The sequence below is a fragment of the Mytilus galloprovincialis genome, chromosome 3 (genome assembly GCF_965363235.1).
Source record: "Mytilus galloprovincialis chromosome 3, xbMytGall1.hap1.1, whole genome shotgun sequence".
NCBI lineage: Eukaryota > Metazoa > Mollusca > Bivalvia > Mytilida > Mytilidae > Mytilus > Mytilus galloprovincialis.
Window position 1 is genome coordinate 25,863,097 of NC_134840.1, and position 19,935 is coordinate 25,883,031.

Consider the following 19,935-nt stretch of genomic DNA (forward strand, 5'->3'; position numbering starts at 1 on the left):
CTCCAGGTGTAAAACAAAAAAATGTGTTAAAAAATATCTTGCTAAGTCCGAATTATAATACTCTTTAAAATAATGGCTATACTTCTTTAGGCCAATTAAAATTAATTGATAGATTTTCATCCCCGCCCGCCCCTCTGAAATCTTCCCGCCCCGATTTTTTTTATTTTTGAAAAAATTATGATTTCCGGATTTTGTTCATTTCCGTTACCGGTAAACGTCGATAATTTCGCTTCATGTAAAACTTCCTGTTTCAAAATACGGTTTTCGTATTTCTCAGAGTATTCTTACTGAAATCATTAAGTCGATATATTCTGATCTATGATGACAACATCATTTACCGAGAATAGAGATTGATTACGAGAAGGGCATGAAATATTCGGGTTACGAGTAATACGCTGTGCCCAAGAACGCAAATCGCCGTTTGTCACAAATGACACAAATGTTTGTGAATAAAACACCTTGGATTTATTTTATTTATACAATGACTTTGTGTCAAGAAATTTGGACTGTGAATGAAACCCAAAAGCGTAAGAATCGTGGAACACATTTGACTGGAATAAAGAAATTGACACAAGCCTGAACTTTTTAGATTGGTGACCGTATATTGAGTTCAGAAAATCAACAAACATACGCATTTTTAATTTATTAATTTATAGCAAGCTCTTAGATTCTCTTACATCCTCTGTCACAATACCCACGATAGAGTCATTAAACAACTTTATCTTTTACATTGTAATTATATTTGCATCTTGCATACTAAGGACCGATTATTTCAACACCGTTTGAGTTTTCATTTTATTCTGTACTTATCGTACTCGTGTTGCATACCAATGCATTTGCTTCATTTTATTAGGACAACAAAACATTGCTTAGAAAGCAAAATACATTTTATGGATGTAGTTCAACAGAAGAGAGCATTTCTCCACATTTCTGCTGTTTACTATAAAATAGGTTTCTAAAGCGGCAATTACATGAATAACAGTGATTGCCAATCAGAGATATATATTTACGAATTTGAAAAAGCGGCACCAGCATATGGAGTATATGTGTCTCAATTGACACGTTACTCTAGAGCTAGCTCAAAGTACGTTGATTTTGTTAAACGAGGAATACTGCTTTCTCAAAAGTTGCTAAGACAGGGCTATGAATTAATCAAATTAAGGTCATCACTAAAGCAATTTTATGGTCGCCATCATGAGCTGATTGGCCATTATGACAAAAGTGTGTCAGAAATCATATCTCAGTGATATTCTTCCTCAGTCATAATAACCTTCCATCATTACCGAACTGAACAAAGAAATAACATGACGGGTGCCGTATACGGTGCTGGAAATGCTTACCCTTCCGGAGCACCTGATTTCACTCCTTGTTTTTAGTGGAGTTCGTGTTGTTTCCTACTTATTATTTGTAACTGTTGATGTAAATGTCTTTTGGTTTTATGAGTCTTTGGTTACTCCTTGGTTTTGATTGTTATTGTCTTATACAATACACCTTATGGATGTATTTACATGATATAAGCTTATTATTACAATTGCATATATGAATAACGTGACCAGAAGGTTTCATATGAAATAAAATTTAAAAAATAAAATCCTCCCACCCGCCCCATTTTTTTCAAAAATTTGGATGAAAATCTACTAATTAATTTTAGTTGGCCTTATTTTGTCTATTGTTGAATATTGAATAATGACCTCAAGATGTCGTTTGTTTTTCTTTGCCGTTATGTTGTTTTCTCCTTGACATACACTTACATGTATGTCATTTATCAACATGAATAGGAATGACACATTACTATGTAGATCGATTCAATTAACTTTTTACCCAAACTTTAATATGCATGATACCTAATTCGGGTTGAAAGAAATCTATATCGAAAGTATGCATAAATGCTTGAACCCTACAAAACATGTACATGTATAAATGTAAACAATTAAATCCTGAATTCATTATTTATTCATATTTGACATCGATAAAAGACGACTACACTCAATCGGGCGTAGTTTTAGCAATACATGCCGTCACATTGGACGTCGATTAGAGTATCACAATATTGGACATCGATTTGCGAATGTGACGTCAGATTTGGACCCAAACATCAAGTTTTATGCATGATACCTAATTCGGGTTGAAAGAAATCTATATGGAAAGTATGCATAAATGCTTGAACCCTAAAAAACATGTACAAGTAAAAGTGTAAACAATTAAATCCTGAATTCATATTTATTAATGTTGGACATCGATTAAAGACGACTACACTCAATCGAGCGTAGTTTTAACAATACATGCCGTCACATTGGACGTCGATTTGCGAATGTGACGTCAGATTTGGACATCGATTTGAGAAACGGACGTCGATTTGAGGAACGGACGTCGATTAGAGGCCTGACGTCGATCTGAGTCTAACATATATATTCTTAGACATTCATATATATACATATATATATTTATATATAAATGTCTAAGAATATAACTTAAACACGCTAATTTATACATTAAAAGTTCTAATAGAACTTTTAATGTATAAATTATACATTAAAAGTTCTATTAGAACTTTTAAAGTATAAATTAGCGTGTTTAAGTTATATTCTTAGACATTTATATAATTTTAATTCAGTAACTGTATCAGTTTATTTTCACAAACTGATCCACGCTTAAATAGATTGAATGTTGATTGTTGCTATTTTTAGACATTATATATATATATATATATATATATATACATAAAACCTTCGTCTCAGGCACACCTCTAGAAAGTAACAAAAAAGAATACTGTGAGTAGGCTGAATATATCTAGCTGAACTGCAGTAGGCACCAAGGGACGGTGCTATATGGCATGGTGGGTGCATATAAAAATGTGTATAGAGACACTAATGATATGGTAAGATATTGTAAATAGCTGCACATAACTGGTATGTCATCCTCATGCCTGGTGCAGAGGAGTCAGTACTTTTTAAAGTGACACAACTGCAAGAAGCACCAAGGGACAATGCTAATTGACATGCCAAAGTGCACGAAAAGGATAAAATATTACCAGTTTAATAAAAAATATCACAAACAGAAAGGTAAAAGAAATTATACAATGTGTCCTATACCCCACCATGCCAACCTCTTGCCTAGTGCAGAAAGCCTGATTTAAATATTTATCTTTCAAGTTATATTTTGTCTTCATCAACTAACTCACAGACAGATATTAAGATATCAAGATTCTCTACATTAAGAAGCCATATCAGTTTTTGGCTAGGAATCAAATGCATACATGTATATTATATAAAATATTATTGAATGCCGATTTGACTAGCTAGATGCCGATTTAACTAGGTGCCGATTTGACTTTTTCCATGGGTGCAGATTTGACCGGGTGCCAAATTTGACCAGGTGCTGATTTGACTTCTACCCCTAAAATAAAGACTAAAACTAAGGGTCAGTATGTCTTGAAGTACGGACAAGATGAAGCTCCCTTTAAAAATCTACTGTAGGAAAATCATTTTTAAAATACCTGTAGCTTTTGATGCTTTTTCCAAAATTTTCTGTAATCTTTCCATAGATCGTCCAGCAACCGCCCATGTCAAACCAGCTTCCTCGTCAGCAATTCGAGCAATCTCATCCACTACAAACTGTCCTGTAAACCCACTGGCACCAAAAACAACAAAATCATACTTTTGTTCAGACATTTTTATTTTTCACGCTTGCAGAATGATACACAGCAAAAGAATGCAGACGATTTGCCAGCCTGTCGGCTAATGTATCTGTCGCTGAAGTCCTAAAGAAAAATAATGTAGCTAAAATTATTACTTATCATCCGACCTGTACAATCTGTAACTTATTTCAATTCAGTGGAGTTTTCATCTAAAAGCTATAAAACAAAAGAATAATTGTTTATCATTTTTTATTACACGAATTTAAAGGTGAAATTTTTAAAAATCTTATAAATTTTCCGAAGCAAGACATCTCGGCACATTACAAACTCGGGACACGTCAACTCGGCATAGTGCAAACTCGGCACATTACAAACTCGGCATAGTACAAACTCGGTACATTTATAATAAAAATGTATCAGATTTATTATTGTGCCAATAAAGACTTATTTTCATTTAATTTGAGATTAATACTGAGTAAAATATATGAACAATTTATAAATGGCTTAGCAAAAAAGGTATATTTTATGGTTTTCTCATATATACATGATAAAACTAGGGGTGATCTCAGGTGCTTAAAAACTTCCATTTGTTGTTGACTGAAAAGATATAGATAATATATATCTGAACCACTTTTATAGATAATCCTAGATTATCTCAGATAAACCAGGATTTTCTCAGATAAACTAGGATTATCTCACTTTTTTACATTAAGCTCAGATAAACCGGGAATATCTCGATTTTTTCCAGATAATGCGGGTTTATCTCAGAATTTTCAGATAAACCGTGATTTTCTCCAGATAATGAATTATCTATATTTTCTCAGATAAACTAGAATTTTCTCGAATTTGAATTAAGCTGAGACAATCCTAGTTTATCTGAGATAAACCGGGATTATCTGAAAATTCTGAGAAAATTGATTATCTGCATGGCAAACGATTGTCGTCCAATTATAACACTCGTTACATTGTTCTTTGGTATATTTAAACCTAAATTATCTGGAAAATGAGATAATGAATTATCTGAAATTCAGATAATTAATTATCTGGAGATAAATTAGGATTATCTGAAAATCGTTCAGATAAACCTTGATTTTCTTAATATTTTAAAATAAACCGGGATTTTCTCCAGATAATGAATTTTATGTATTTTCTGAGATAAACTAGGATTTTTTCAAATTTGAATTAAGCTGAGATAACCTTAGTTTATCTGAGATAAACCGGGATTATCTCAGATAAACCTAGTTTATCTGAGATAATCTAAGATTAATTAATAAAAGTGGTTCAGGCCTGCCATATATATCCATAATACTTTGAATGTTCTGATAAAGATAGATTACAATCACTTCTATCTTCATTTGATTGTATGGAGCTTACTGTACATTTCATTAAAAAAGTTGCACTATTAAAGGAGAGGAGACAAAAAGCCTGCATGAATAATACTGTTATATACCTACTTTATATATAATGTTTAATTTGTTATGATTTCTGCATATATATTGTTTGTGTATATATTTGTATTGTATAGTTTATATATGCCTCCAACCCCTAGGGGTATAAATGTGTATAATGAATAAATAAATATTTGTGTTTGTATTTAATATTTTTACGATGAAATTCAGGTTTTTTTTTCTTTTTCTATAAAAATTTTGATAAACATTAAAAATTGTATCCCCATTTTTCATCGTATCTAATAAACCTTAAATATGTAACATTGTCAAGTGACTTTTTTATCATTATTTCCTCTATTTAGATTATGCATTTTATTGATGGTATTATGACGATTTTATGATTATCTCCAATTAACTGCAATAAAAAAATAGGATGGCTACCTTTATCCTTTTAATTAGAGAAGTTTCAGGAAACAGGTGTTGATTATATATTGCAGTATAATAATCACATGATAATTAATAACAGCGGTATTTAATGACAGCCTGATAACATATTTATGATATCCCGTTAGTAAAGCAGCTTGAGTTAATGCTGCTGAACTCCAAGAGACAAATGCCTACCAAATAAAATGTCAAGTACCGCCTCTTTTTAAATTTATTGCGTAAAAAGTACATATATATCTGGTAAGGAACTAAAAATATTATCATAGTCTTTTAATATTTTTAAATTGTTTCACGAATTGCTCTGTATATCCGCTTTAATATTTTTATACTTTCGTCCAAAACTGAACATGATATATTTACACGAAAACATTCGAATATGGATAACTCCTAAAATCTCGAACATTTAATCTTTCCATATGCACCCTAATTTCTTTACAAGTTGTTAAGACTATTGTTTTTTCTAGTGATTTGATGATTTAAAATCCTGTCAGATCTATCAGAAATGCTGTCGATTACATTTAAATTTTATCAGTCATGGGACTAATTGAAAACTGTAAGAAGTGTTGTTTCTGGTTATTTTATCAAACTAACAACTATATCACCCGAGAGACATGTAGAAACGGCCACCTTTTTTCCATCCTTAACATAATGATTTGTCGTTATTTTTTATAACTATCTATCCGTTATAGAAGAGGGACGAAATATACCAGAGGGACAGTCAAACTCATAAATCGAAAATAAACTGCCATGGCTAAAAATGAAAAAAACAACAACATACAAACAATAGTACACATGACATAACATAGAAAACTAAAGAAGAAGCAACACGAACCCCACCAAAAACTAGGGGTGATCTCAGGTGCTCCGGAAGTTATCATCCTTCTGGTAACTGAATGTTTTCATTAATATGTGCATTAGTTTTAAGACATTCGCTCTAGATAAGCAAAAAACGAGGGCAACACCTTAAATACACATAGCATATATCAATGACCAGGAAAAAATGAATTTTCCCGATTTTTTTGTTTTGTTTTGATTTTTCTACCATAATTAGCCTTGCTAAATGAACATTTTTAAGATTTTAGGCATAAACAACTTTTTCATTCTTATTGATTTAAGTAAAATTTAATTAAAAATTTGCTTTATTTATAAAAGTAAAACAATTTTTTTTTTATATCGAGTGTTTTCTTATTTAACTTGTGACTTTTTGTCATATGACTTTCTGTCCTATAATTTGTTCCATTTCTCACCTATTTTTAAAATAAAATTTGTTGTTTTTTTCTCATCGTAATTATTACATAAAATTTCTTTTTATGAACCATTTCCATAAATATATTCATTGATGTGCCGAGTATGTATAGGTAATGTGCCGAGTTTGTATAGGCCGAGTTTGTACTATGCCGAGTTAAACATGTCCCGAGTTTGTAGTGTGTCGAGATGTCCTGTATTCAAATTTTCGTACCTGTTATCTCAATATTTATTTTAGAATCACCTGTAAAATCGTAAACATTTCACGAACGTAAGCGGCATCTTACTTGCCTTTTTCCAATCTCCCATGCAGAGTTGTCGGTCCTTGCTCTCTCTCTTGAGAGAGAGCAAGGACCGACAACTCTGCATGGGAGATTGGCCTTTTTTCTTCGTGTATTGCAGTCAAAACAGAAATGGACATCTACGAACAACACGATGACGGTCCTGGATTTGTAGGCATTAAATTTTGCAAAGAATGGTATATCTTATTTTCGAATTATAGTTGGGTTATAAAGGAACTAATACTAATTCATTTAAAAAAAAAATGTTTGTTATTAAAAAACGTTACCTGAGACAGCGTTTCTTTGTTTACATTGAATATGACGTCGTAACTTAAATAACGTCACACCTAAAATCCCTAATAACAGAACCAAAATCGGAAACGTTACGGTATTTCCGTTTCTCTTTTTAACATTGTTGATCATTGTTGATCTAAAAAAAAAATCAGACTTCGTCCCCATTCACAGGTAATGCCTGCCTCATATTAGTTATCCTGTACCATTGTAAACTGGTATCAGGTTCGTTCGCGCCCAATACACTTTCGCACCCTACACGTTCGCACCTCGCACGTTCGCACCCAAGGTCCGTTCGCATTCTACACGTTCGCGCTCAATTTTAATTCAAATTCAGTTGAATAATTGGAAAATTATGATTGTTGTTATAAATTGCTTTGGTGTAAGTAAAACATTCAAGATTTTAAATGAAAAGCACAAAAGGTAGACTAATTGTTTTTAACAGCTTGGTCCCTTTGATCTGAAACAATAAAGATAGCAATACTCTATTATATCCAAAACATGATAAAATTTATTCAACACACAAAAAAAAAACGTAGTCAGAATCTCACTTTATTTTGAAACAAGTCAATGAAACAAAGTTATAGCAATACACTAACCAAAACATGATTAAGAATTATTCAACACAAAATAAAACGTTGACAGAATCCCACTTTATTTAGAAATGATTATTTTTTTTTAACAATACACTATCCAAAACATGATTAAGATTTATTCAATACAAAAAAATGCTCACTTTATTTTGAGACAATGACAACTGTTATCTGGTTATAAGAATACACTTGTCAAAACTTGATTACAAAGCTATAGTTAATAAACACAAAACCAATTAAAATTGGGTGCGAACATGTAGGGTGCGAACAGACTTTGGGTGCGAACATGTAGGGGGGCGAACATGAGTGGGTGCGAACGGACCCGGATTCTTGTTAACTCGTACCAATTATGTCAACTTGAACCACTAAAAAAAAAACTCGTACCACTGCAAACTCGTACCAATGCATTTAAATGGTGTTTAATGTTGAATATAAACTTTACTTTCACTCAATACCTTTTAAGTCTGTAAAATATAATATAATTTGAAAGTACAATGACCAATTTGTAGCTAATGTTCTTTGTCTATTTGATAGAAAATACCATGGCAGATTTGCTTTGTTGACTCCCTTGAATAGATGGATATTTTTTTCAGACAAACTTTTGTTATCACTTGTATAAGAAGATATTCATCTGTAGTGGTTGACGTTCTAACTATTATATTTTACTTCTGGTCAGGACACTTTCTTTGGTCACAAGCCCGGTCGGGTCTTTTAGTGGGTACACTAACAGCTGGGCATAGTCCCGACAGTCAGGATTCTACTTCGTAAAAATTATCTCCCTATTACGCCAGTTAATTTTCACAATTGAGAAATGGAAGCCATTGTAGGGATGACGCGCTGCCAATTTTGCTCTTTGAAACCGATAAATTTATTCACATTGCACCATTACGATCCTTATATGTCAGTTGTATTTTAAAAGACAAATGTATCAGCTATCTAATGAGCATCAGTTTGTACAATACAATACAATACAATACAATATTTTTATTTTCCAAATTAAAGGGCCCATTAAGAGCATAACATTAATTACAACATGACATAAACATTACAGAGTGATTAAAGAAACATAAAATAATAATTGAAATTCAAATGCATGAAGAAAGGATCAGTGGTAAAGGGGAGATAATTTTGATATATTTTAGAGTATCTAACTAATTTTCTGATTTTCTTAGTTGCAGGCCTTTATCCAGGTATGCACATAAAATAGATAGAAATTTGCTATCTTCATTAATCATGATCCATGAAAAAAGATCATTTATATTTAAACTATCTAAACTGGGGTATTTTTTTATATAATCAGTGATATCTCTTCTGAGGTTATTGTAAATAGGGCATTCCAGAAGAAAGTGCATTTCATTTTCAATACAATTTGTATTACAATATAAACATATCCTCTCATGTCGAGGTAATATTTCATATTTACCACATACATTGGTAATTCGTTCATGTCTGCCAGTTTCTATTCTTAAACAGTGATTGCTAAGTCTGTATTTTGTTAATAAATGTTTTTGTGGGTGCTTTAAATCTAAATAATTTTCATAGTCAAATGACTTTTTGAATGAAAAATAAGTGTCCAATTTGCCTTGATTCTGTAAATAAAAATCTCGCATTTTCTCCCAATCATTTTGAAAATTTGATTTGAGCTGTTTTTTCAATAAGTTTTTAAATTTATTTTTTCCTAGATTTTTACATATATTTAGGTCAATACCCAATTTTTCACTGTAGAAAATGATATTAGAGAGCCATGAATTATTGGAACTGGTTTGACCTTTACTTTCTATCATTTTTAACTCAGCATAAGCATTTTTCAATAAATCAGATGGAGAATTCTCTAGTCTATGCCAATACATAAACATGTTTGTGATCTTGTCTGCATTGATTCAACTTCAAACTATTGTCTGATCATTTGTCAGGTAGAATTATCGAAAATTCATAAACATTTAAAAAAATTCTAATTAAATATTTCGTGGAGGGGCAGACAAGATTTTTTTAGTGGTTAAAGACAATAAACTCTAGTTATCACACACAAAAAATTATAATTTTTCGAAGATATGCATTTTTATCATCCAACTTGAAAGACTGTCGTCAAGTACTTTCAGTTAAAAAATAGCTATTCCAACACACCAACACTGTTTTTGTGATTCATTAGATAGGTAATTCACTTGACCCATATATTTCATTTTTTAGTACTGTGATTTTTTTTATGTTATTAAGTCAACCTGTAGCTTTGATATATAAAAATGATAGAATCTGAAGCGAGACAATGTATAAAATATTCTTGCTTTGTACGATATCAAGACAAAATTTTCAACTCAAACACGCTCTAACATAAAAAGGTGCACTCAATTTTTTCTTGAGTCAGATAATGGAAGGGCAGACACGAAAATTACTGAACTAATAGATTTATATGTTTTCTGTCCGTGGTAATTTTTTTGTAAAAATCGGAGGTTATGCATTTTCTACATCCAACTTGAAAGATACCCATGTCGCCGACTTGATATCTAATTAATATTCTGCTTAACTATGTACTAGATAAATTGAAAACTTATGCAAATGGTGTTTTTAAAATAAAACACTTCGTAATTGAGAAGAAAATTGTAATTTTGTTTGTTTCTATTAACTTTTTAAATTTTTGTCACTATAGTAAGCATTACAGTAAGCATTTATCGCCTTCTTTAACAAAGAGCTTTGATTCTTTCGTTCTATTTCAACTGGTTTCCAATTGCCGAGATAGCCTGGATTTAATACGTCATAAAATTTATGCAATCAAAAGTACATGTCTTATAAGACTAAAAAACAGGCAAAATGAAGTACCTTCAGTTTGTAATGTGTTTTCATAATATAGTAGATGTGTTTAACTAAAAAGTATCAGATAAAGACCGATTTATATGCAAGTCTATTCTATTTTTTTATTAAACACCCGACACTATATTCTGGTGAAGAACTAGTTTTAAACCCAATTAATTTTAAATTACAAACTGTTATTTGGTTTAATTCCATGATAGGAATTAAATTCCATATAAATGATAGGGTTGGAAGTTGCCTAAAGTAGTTTTTATCCAGAAATTTGCATATGAAGCCTCAAAATCTGCAACACAGAAAACTAGGGAGAGGTGTTTGAGGAAACAGAGCACTGAAAACGACTGCTTTTGCTTGCAGGATCTAAATTATGTTTCAGTTCCTTCCTGCAATACATTATATGGTACTAAGAATTCTAAAAACAGAATTTTTGATACTTGAACTTACTTTGATAGTTTGTCTTCACTTCAAAATTGCCAGAACCGTGTCAAACATAGCCAACACCCCGCATGTGGCGTTCTACACGGTGAATAAAGTGTATGGGGACAAAGAAATGAATTTGAAAGATTGAGCATTAATTAAATAATGGGGATTTTATATAAGTTTTCTATATTCTAAACTATTGCCATTAACTGGCTTGGTGGTTAGTATATAAGCTTTATATACAAATGTAATGTAACATATTGAGATGGTCACTGCCCCATTCAGTATTCAGTATGGCTGCTTCAGTCACGCTTCAGTGATTCCCTATATAATCAACAAAATTCCCCCCCCCCCCCCCCCCCAGGCCCCCTGGATCTGCCTATGACTTAATTGTGTGTGCTCAAAATATTCCTGAGTCTTGTAAAACTTGTGAATAAATTAAGCAGAAACAACATTGATACTTGGAGTACAAAATCTGTGCTGTAAACACCACATTCAGGACTTTGATTGGTTGATTTCTCAGTCTGAGTACAAAAATCATGCTCGATAGTTTTATGAACACAAGGCCAGATTATACATTGAAATAGAAAAAAAAAACAGTAAGATGTGTTATCAATATAAGACAATCACTGATGAGGTTCCTGACTTGGGACAGGCACATGAATATGTGGCTTAGTTAAACTACAAGTACAAATGTAGACTATATTACTGGACATGTTAAAATTACTTTTAGATCTCAAAATGACCCCAATAAAACCAATGTTAATAGATGTGTGAAGTGTTCAAAACAAAACCGTAAAAATTTGGGAATAGATAATTAGATTTAAATGTTATATCTCCATCCATGAGATGATGATCAACGAAAATATAAAATATTATTTCAGCTAAAAGTTAGAAGGTAAATTATTTTGCTCAGTATTTGTTACTTGCAAAATTTAATGGTATTGATAAAGAAATAAAATAAACATTATATGTCATGTATGTATTGTAAAAATATTAAATATTTACAAACTGTTGGAATTAAAGCAATCATATATTTTAAAATGATAATTTACCTCATGTTGCTCATCTCCTACGTTCCTGCTTAGCTGATTCTAACCTCTACCAATACACATTTCTAGTAATAATCACAGCTGTTAAAATGAATGTTTTACTTGCAATCTACTCATGAATATTTATCCCCAAAACTCTTGTAGTAAATGGATGTACAGACTATTACTATTTAGATTTTTAGATTTTTATAACATAACAATAAAATGAATGTTTTCAAAATGTATTAAATAAGACAAGATACATGTACAATGTATCTAATGGTAAAAAAATTTGAAATGTCAAAATAGTGGTCAGTACTAGAGCAAGTCAGTAGGTACTTTTGAGCCTGTGTCTTTTATGATTTCTTTTCTTTTCAGCAACAACATGTTGTATCCTAAAGAGGACAAAGAGAACAAAATACTTTTGTATGCTGTAAGTAATTATGTCATTGAAAGATTCAAAATCTGAGATTACTAAAATATTGAGTAACAAAGAACGTTTTGGCTCTGGTATTAAACTATACTGTACTAACTCCTTTATTTTTTTATTTTTTATAGACTTACAATGAAGAGAGGTATAAAACACAGGCACTTTTCTCAGAATTTTTTTTCCTATATATACCTTAATATAAAATTATATTACATGTATATGTTATATTAAGGTACTGTATATAGGAAAAAAAATTCTGAGACAAATGCCTGTGGTATAAAGCTAAAGTGTGATAATCTGTTTCCTTTGCAAAAACATCAGATTATACTTATATTTTTATGCACTGTTAAAATTAATATAAGACAGCTTACCTCATATATTGATTACAAAGATAGTGTCAAAATCATTGTGTTTGGGTCTCAAAATTTTAATTGCACAAAAAGAAGACTGAATTTTACACACCATACAATAAGTAAAATTTGCTACATATTCATTGTGCATGCAATTTAACACAATGCAAACATTGATAGACGTTTTTATTATTTTTAAGGTTGTAGAATTTATTTATTTGGTTAGTTATTGGATTTTTACTTGTAAAAGTAAACTTTCGCCTGCTAAAAAAACCCCAAACATTTCTGAATAAATAGAAACCTCCTTTTTATACGACCGCAAAAATTGAAAATTTTTTGGTCGTATATTGGTATCACGTTGGCGTCGTCGTCGTCGTCATCCGAATACTTTTGGTTTTCGCACTATAACTTAGTTTAAGTAAATAGAAATGTATGAAATTTAAACACAAGGTTTATGACCATAAAAGGAAGGTTGGGATTGATTTTGGAAGTTTTGGTACCAACAGTTTAGGAATAAGGGGCCTAAAAGGGCCCAAATAAGCATTTTCTAGGTTTTCGCACTATAACTTTAGTTTAAGTAAATAGAAATCTATTATATTTTGACACAAAGTTTATGACCACAAAAGGAAGGTTGGGATTGATTTTGGGGGTTTTGGTTCCAACAGTTTAGGAATTAGGGGCCAAAAAGGGCCCAAATAAGCATTTTTCTTGGTTTTCACACATAACTTTAGTATAAGTAAATAGAAATCTATGAAATTTAAACACAAGGTTTATGACCATATATAAAAGGAAGGTTGGGATTCATTTTTGGAGTTTTGGTCCAAACAGTGTAGGAATAAGGGACCAAAGGGTCCAAAATTATGCTGAATCTAAAAATGTACTTAGATTTTTGATTATTGGCCCAGTTTTCAAGTTGGTCCAAATCGGGGTCCAAAATTAAACTTTGTTTGATTTCATCAAAAATTGAATAATTGGGGTTCTTTGATATGCCAAATCTAACTGTGTATGTAGATTCTTAATTTTTAGTCCCGTTTTCAAATTGGTCTATATTAAATACCAAAGGGTCCAAAATTAAACTAAGTTTGATTTTAATAAAAATTGAATTCTTTGGCTTTTTTGATATGCTGAATTTAATCATGTACTTAGATTTTTGATTATGGGCCCAGTTTTCAAGTTGGTTCAAATCAGGATCCAAAATTATTATATTAAGTATTGTGCAATAGCAAGAAATTTTCAATTGCACAGTATTCAGCAATAGCAAGAAATCTTCAATTGCACAGTATTGTGCAATAGCAAAAAATGTTCAATTGCACAGTATTGTGCAATAGCAAGAAATCTTCAATTGCACAGTATTGTGCAATAGCAAATATTTTCAATTGCACAGTATTGCGCAATAGCAAGAAATATCTAATTGCACAATATTGTGCAATAGCAAGAAATTTTCAATTGATTGGAGTTATCTTTCTTTGTCCAGAATAGTAGTTGAATCAACTTAAATCATTGTTTTATACAATGCACAATGTATATTCACTTTTACTACCAACTGATAAATTAAAACACTCTTTACCATTCAGTGATAACAAGCACTTTTTGTTACATTTTAATATTTTATGATGTATTTAAATGAGTAGTTATTGTTGCAAACTCCATTAGAAATTTGAATTGAGATCAGTTTTGAAAAAAGGGAAAGGGGGATGTGAAAAAAAAATGGTGGGGGGGGGGGGGTTAATTTTTCTCATTTCAGATTTCATAAATAAAAAGAAAATTTCTTCAAACATTTTTTTGAGAGGATTAATATTCAACAGCATAGTGAATTGCTCAAAGACAAAAAAATTATTTTAAGTTCATTAGACCACATTCATTCTGTGTCCAAAACCTATGCTGTGTCAACTATTTAATCACAATCCAAATTTAGAGCTGAATCCAGCTTGAATGTTGTGTCCATACTTGCCCCAACCGTTCAGGGTTCAACCTATGCGGTCGTATAAAGCTGAGCCCTGCGGAGCATCTGGTTGATTATGGGCCCAGTTTTCAAGTTGGTCCAAATCAGGATTCCATATCAAGTATTGTGCAATAGCAAGAAATTTTCAATTGCACAGTATTGCACAATAGCAAGAAATATCTAATTGCACAATATTGTGCAATAGCAATTAATTTTCAATTGGTGTTATCTTTCTTTGTATAGAATAGTAGTTGATAATATATGTTGGACATTTGCCAGACATGACTATGATGTCATTTTCTATTTTTATTTGCCAATAACTTTATGTAAATAACTTCATTGGAAATTTGCCAATATAAAATGTTGCTGATGAAGCTTTTTTTACTTATCTTATCTAAAATGTTTTTAGATAATGTATGTTGGACATTTGCCAGACATGACTATGATGTCATTTTCTATTTTTATTTGCCAATAACTTTATGTAAATAACTTCATTGGAAATTTGCCAATATAAAATGTTGCTGATGAAGTTTTTTTTATTGTTTTATACAATAAACAATGTATATTCACTTTTACTACCAACCAATCTTTACCATTCAGAGAAAACAAGCACTTTATTTTACATTTTAATATTTTATGATGTATTTAAAAGAGTAGTTATTGTTGCAAACTCCATTAGAAATTTGAATTGATATCAGTTTTGGAAAAAGGGAAACGGGGATGCGAAAAAAAAGAGGGGGGGTTTAAATTTTTCTCATTTCAGATTTCATAAATAAAAAGAAAATTTCTTCAAACATTTTTTTTAGAGGATTAATATTCAACAGCATAGTGAATTGCTCAAAGGCAAAAAAAAAACTTTTAAGTTCATTAGACCACATTCATTCTGTGTCAGAAACCTATGCTGTGTCAACTATTTAATCACAATCCAAATTTAGAGCTGAATCCAGCTTGAATGTTGTGTCCATACTTGCCTTAACTGTTCAGGGTTCAACCTCTGCGGTCGTATAAAGCTGTGCCCTGCGGAGCATCTGGTTTATTTTATTATTATTTTTTTGGGGGCTGGAGTTATCTTTCTATGGCTTTGTTTCATGAAAATAAACAACAGGGCTCAGCTGTTTACTACATTAAATAAATGTTTTATTTACTATTTGATTCTGTCCTTCAGTCATCTAGAAGGCAGATATCATCTGAACAAGTGATTATGATTGGCACATTTTCAATCAATTATACTGTAATTAAGATTTTGTTTGTTTTTATACGACCGCAAAAATTTTGCAGTCATATATTGGTATCACATGGTCGTTGTCATCAGCGTAGTCCTAAGACGGATGGTTTCCAGATAGTAACTTTAGTATAAGTAAACAGAAATCAATAAAATTTTAACGCAATGTTTATAAACACAAAAAGAAGCTTAGGATTGATTTTGGGGGTTATGGTCCCTAAGGTTTAGGAATAAGGGTACAAAGGGCCCAATAATAGCATTGGAGTTATCTTTCTTTGTCCAGTGTCTGTGTCCTTTGAACATATTCCCCATTTATTTTTTTAGAAGTTTCTATTAATTAATATTAATTTTAACCATGACTGTATGCCATTTTATATTTTGATATTTTATGATGTATTTAAATGAGTAGTTATTGTTGCAAACTAAATTAGAAATTTGAATTGAGATCATTTTTGGGATAAGGGATGGGGGGAAGTGAAAAAAAAATTGGGGTGGGGGTCATTTTTTTTCTCATTTCAGATTTCAGAATTTAAAAAGAAATTTTCTTCAAATATTTTTTCTTTTAGAGGATTAATATTCAACAGCATAGTAAATTGCTCAAAAGCAAAAAAAAAATTTTAAGTTCATTAGACCACATTCATTCTGTGTCAGAAACCTATGCTGTGTCAACTTTTTAATCACAATCCAAATTCAGAGCTGTATCCAGCTTGAATGTTGTGTCCATACTTGCCCCAACTGTTCAGGGTCGTATAAAGCTGTGCCCTGCGGAGCATCTACTTATGAAAGTTAAGCCATGTGTTGTGTTGTACAGTCTTACAACAGTGTGATGTAGAGACATATATGAAGGTGGAAACAACTACCACAATTTGTCATGTCATCATTCTTTACTTCACTGTATTCAAGTAAAGACTTAATAATAATACATTGAATAACTTAACTTGATGACAAAAGGACAGTTGAATATTGTAACAGAACAATTTTAAGTTTTTAACTGGCCGATTTTTCTTTCAGTGTAGAAATTGTGATTACCAACAAGTTGCAGATAATCCATGTATATATGTTAACAAGATTACACATGAAGTGGAGTAAGTAAAGATAAATAGATATAAACACGATATACTACTTAAAAAATTACAACTTCAAACTGAAGTATTGTTTTTTGGTATTTTGATAAATTGTAAAATTTAATTCTTGTGACTTTAAGAAACAATACAATTTATGTCAGGTTAAGTTCTCATGCATTTAGTAGGTGGAAAATACTGTTTAAAAAAAACTAAAACCATTTTAATAGTGATCAACAAGAAAAGGAAAAAGTTGCAATTTACTGTAAAACAGTATCTGTTGTAACATTTCACAATAGATAACAATGTTTTATGTTATACAAGGGGTGAGACTTTAATAAGATATTGAATCTAAATCTAACAATTGCTGTGTTGTACATCATTTTTATGTGTTCTGGGTTTTTTTGAGGGAAATTGAAATTGAATAAAGAAGTTTTTTTAGGTATCCTAAAGGGGAGAAGCTTAAGAAATACTACATCATTATTTTTTTTTTATGGAAAATGAAACCTAATATTATGATTCTACATGAAAACATGCTTTTAAAATAAAAGCAAAGATCAAATAAAACATAAAACAAAGAAAATGCTATTTTAAAAATATGAGAAAGTTTATTGTTTGTATTCCTATTTATTTCACCCACAGTGAGTTGACTCAGATTATAGGTGATGTTATAGCAGACCCCACACTTCCTAGAACAGAGGACCATCCTTGTCCTAAATGTCAGCACAAAGAATCCGTATTTTTCCAGTCTCACAGTAATAAGGCAGAGGTAAATAGTGGTTATTAAGTCTATTCATTTCTTTTTCCGTTCTTTGTACTTAAAGAATCCTAAGTATCTAGTGGAAACATTCATTTCAAAGTAAATTATTTAATCTCCATACAACTCACTATTCCAAGGAGTCTGATGTTTTTAACTTTGCTGATATAGACAATTTTGAAAGGGTCAAAATGATTTTACCTTACAACAGACCACCAATTGACCCAACTGTAAAGAATTTGAAATGGTTTGAACATGACAAGAGCATGGAACTCTTATTTTTATTTTTTTGCCAATACATTTACTAAGACCCTATTCTCCAAATCAAGAAAAACATTACACTATTGTATAGTCACTATACTATAACTTCTGAAAAGGTTCCTGACTGGTGACAGGCACATTAAAATATGACTGGGTTAAGCTCATTTGTTTTAGATCCCAATACTATCACTTTTTGAAATGCAATCAAAACCCTATTTTACTGACTTGATAACTACATATTCCAAGGTTTATCACTACCATTTGGATACACAATATATAGTGCATTGATCATAACATTCTATACATCCTATCCATGAACATTTACAGAAATTTATATACCGGTATGTAAATATATGCTCAGATATTCAAGTCACAAAACAATGTTACACCTGTCCTTAAAAATACAAAGAACTTTTGCAAGATGCAGGAATCTAATATCTGTTCTAAAAATTTAAATGATGTCATTGTTAAAATCATCTTTAAAAAATGGAGTTAACACCCATTGTCCAGAATTATAGTTGAATCAATGCTTTATTGACAATGCAATATTTAATTTTACTTTCCACTGATAAATTAACACAATCTTTACCCTTCAGTGTGATTTGCACTTAACCATTAAAAATTGGTATTACAAATAACAATAACACAAAATTGATATCAAACAATTCACAAATTATACTGTATAAAAATCTCTAAGTAAAAGTTCACTGTGCTAATAACTAACAAATCTCACTTTATGAAAAAATGCTCTATGGTACTGCTCAGCATGCCAGCTTATGAGGTTAGGCAACTGTGACCATAACAGTTCTGATTGTCATTTCATACTGTCAAACCTGGTTTAAAGGTCATCTCTAGTTACCAAAATATGGTTGTCAGTTCACCCTCTGCCTGTCTAGCTATAGTATTTATAATACATTTAGAACCTCAATTCAGATGTGACGTTCCTTATAAGATCTGTTTTTCTCTGGTCCCACGGGTGACCTTCATATAAAGGTTTGACTGTAATAAAACTTGTGTTATAAACAAATAAGAAATGTTGTAATGTTTTGTTTTACAGGAAGGAATGAGGTTATATTATGTGTGTACAAATCAACAGTGTGTTCATCGATGGACAGAATGATGTGTAAAACATAATCTTTTAACAGTTGCAAGAATGTAGACTTGATATGTTTTAAATAGCTACAGTGGTTTGAAGGACAACCATAGAAATTGAATGTAGCCAGCAGATTACATTTATATTTTCATAATGTTTTAAGTTCATACAAATCATTTCCATTTTCATAAGATTGTAATAAAAAAGGTTTAATAATTATTTACATGTTGTTAATATTAGATTAAGATTGTATTGAAAGGAGTAAGTTTGGCAAGGGCTTGATATGGCCCCAAACATAAATTTCATGGAAAAGTGTGTGCTATTTGTGACATCATGATTAAGAGGCTTTATAGAATGTACTCCTTAGGTCGATGATACAAAACTATACTTTAAAATTGATTACTGAGTTATCTGCATAAACAGATGACCACAGATCTGCTCTACAAGTATCACTTGTGACATCAACAAATGGAACCTTTCATTAACATTTATTGACCCATTAATAGTATCTAAGATAAATACTGTATTTGGTTTCAAAGGAGTTGATGTTGCTTTTGATTTTTGTTTTCAGTGTTATATTTTTGTCCTATTTTATTTTGCATTATCTTTTTTTTGTTCGGTTCAAACTTTCACATTAAATTAAGTTTTTAGTTTAGAGACTTTACATGACTGAAGATTTTTGTGTGA

The 19,935-nt window shown here is 31.0% G+C and overlaps 2 protein-coding genes across 4 annotated transcripts in view; one reads left to right on the plus strand and one right to left on the minus strand.

The window, feature by feature from the left end:
* Positions 1-3,769, minus strand: part of LOC143067533 (saccharopine dehydrogenase-like oxidoreductase) — a 40,258-nt gene extending 36,489 nt beyond the window's left edge. For 2 of the 3 annotated variants that reach the window (XM_076240866.1, XM_076240867.1), the window contains exon 1: positions 3,497-3,768. In XM_076240866.1, coding sequence (XP_076096981.1) covers positions 3,497-3,671 — 175 coding nt within the window. In that variant the 5' untranslated portion in view covers positions 3,672-3,768. Of the gene's footprint in view, positions 1-3,496 lie in introns of all 3 variants that reach the window. The other variant, XM_076240868.1, reaches the window with a different exon arrangement.
* Positions 3,770-7,094: 3,325 nt separating this feature from the next.
* On the plus strand, positions 7,095-19,467 carry LOC143067534 (DNA-directed RNA polymerase II subunit RPB9-like). The gene is made up of 5 exons (XM_076240869.1): positions 7,095-7,192; positions 12,511-12,565; positions 17,088-17,161; positions 17,780-17,906; positions 19,213-19,467. The coding sequence occupies exons 1-5, from the start codon at positions 7,128-7,130 to the stop codon at positions 19,273-19,275; spliced, it is 384 nt and encodes a 127-aa protein (XP_076096984.1). The 5' UTR covers positions 7,095-7,127; the 3' UTR covers positions 19,276-19,467.
* The last annotated feature ends 468 nt before the right edge of the window (positions 19,468-19,935 follow it).

Coding starts and splice junctions, on each gene's coding strand:
- LOC143067534 (XM_076240869.1), top strand. CDS start 7,128: ATGGACATCTACGAACAACACGATGACGGTCCTGGATTTGTAGGCATT. Junction 17,162..17,779: donor AAGATTACACATGAAGTGGA/GTAAGTAAAGAT, acceptor TTTCACCCACAG/TGAGTTGACTCAGATTATAG. Junction 17,907..19,212: donor CTCACAGTAATAAGGCAGAG/GTAAATAGTGGT, acceptor TTTGTTTTACAG/GAAGGAATGAGGTTATATTA.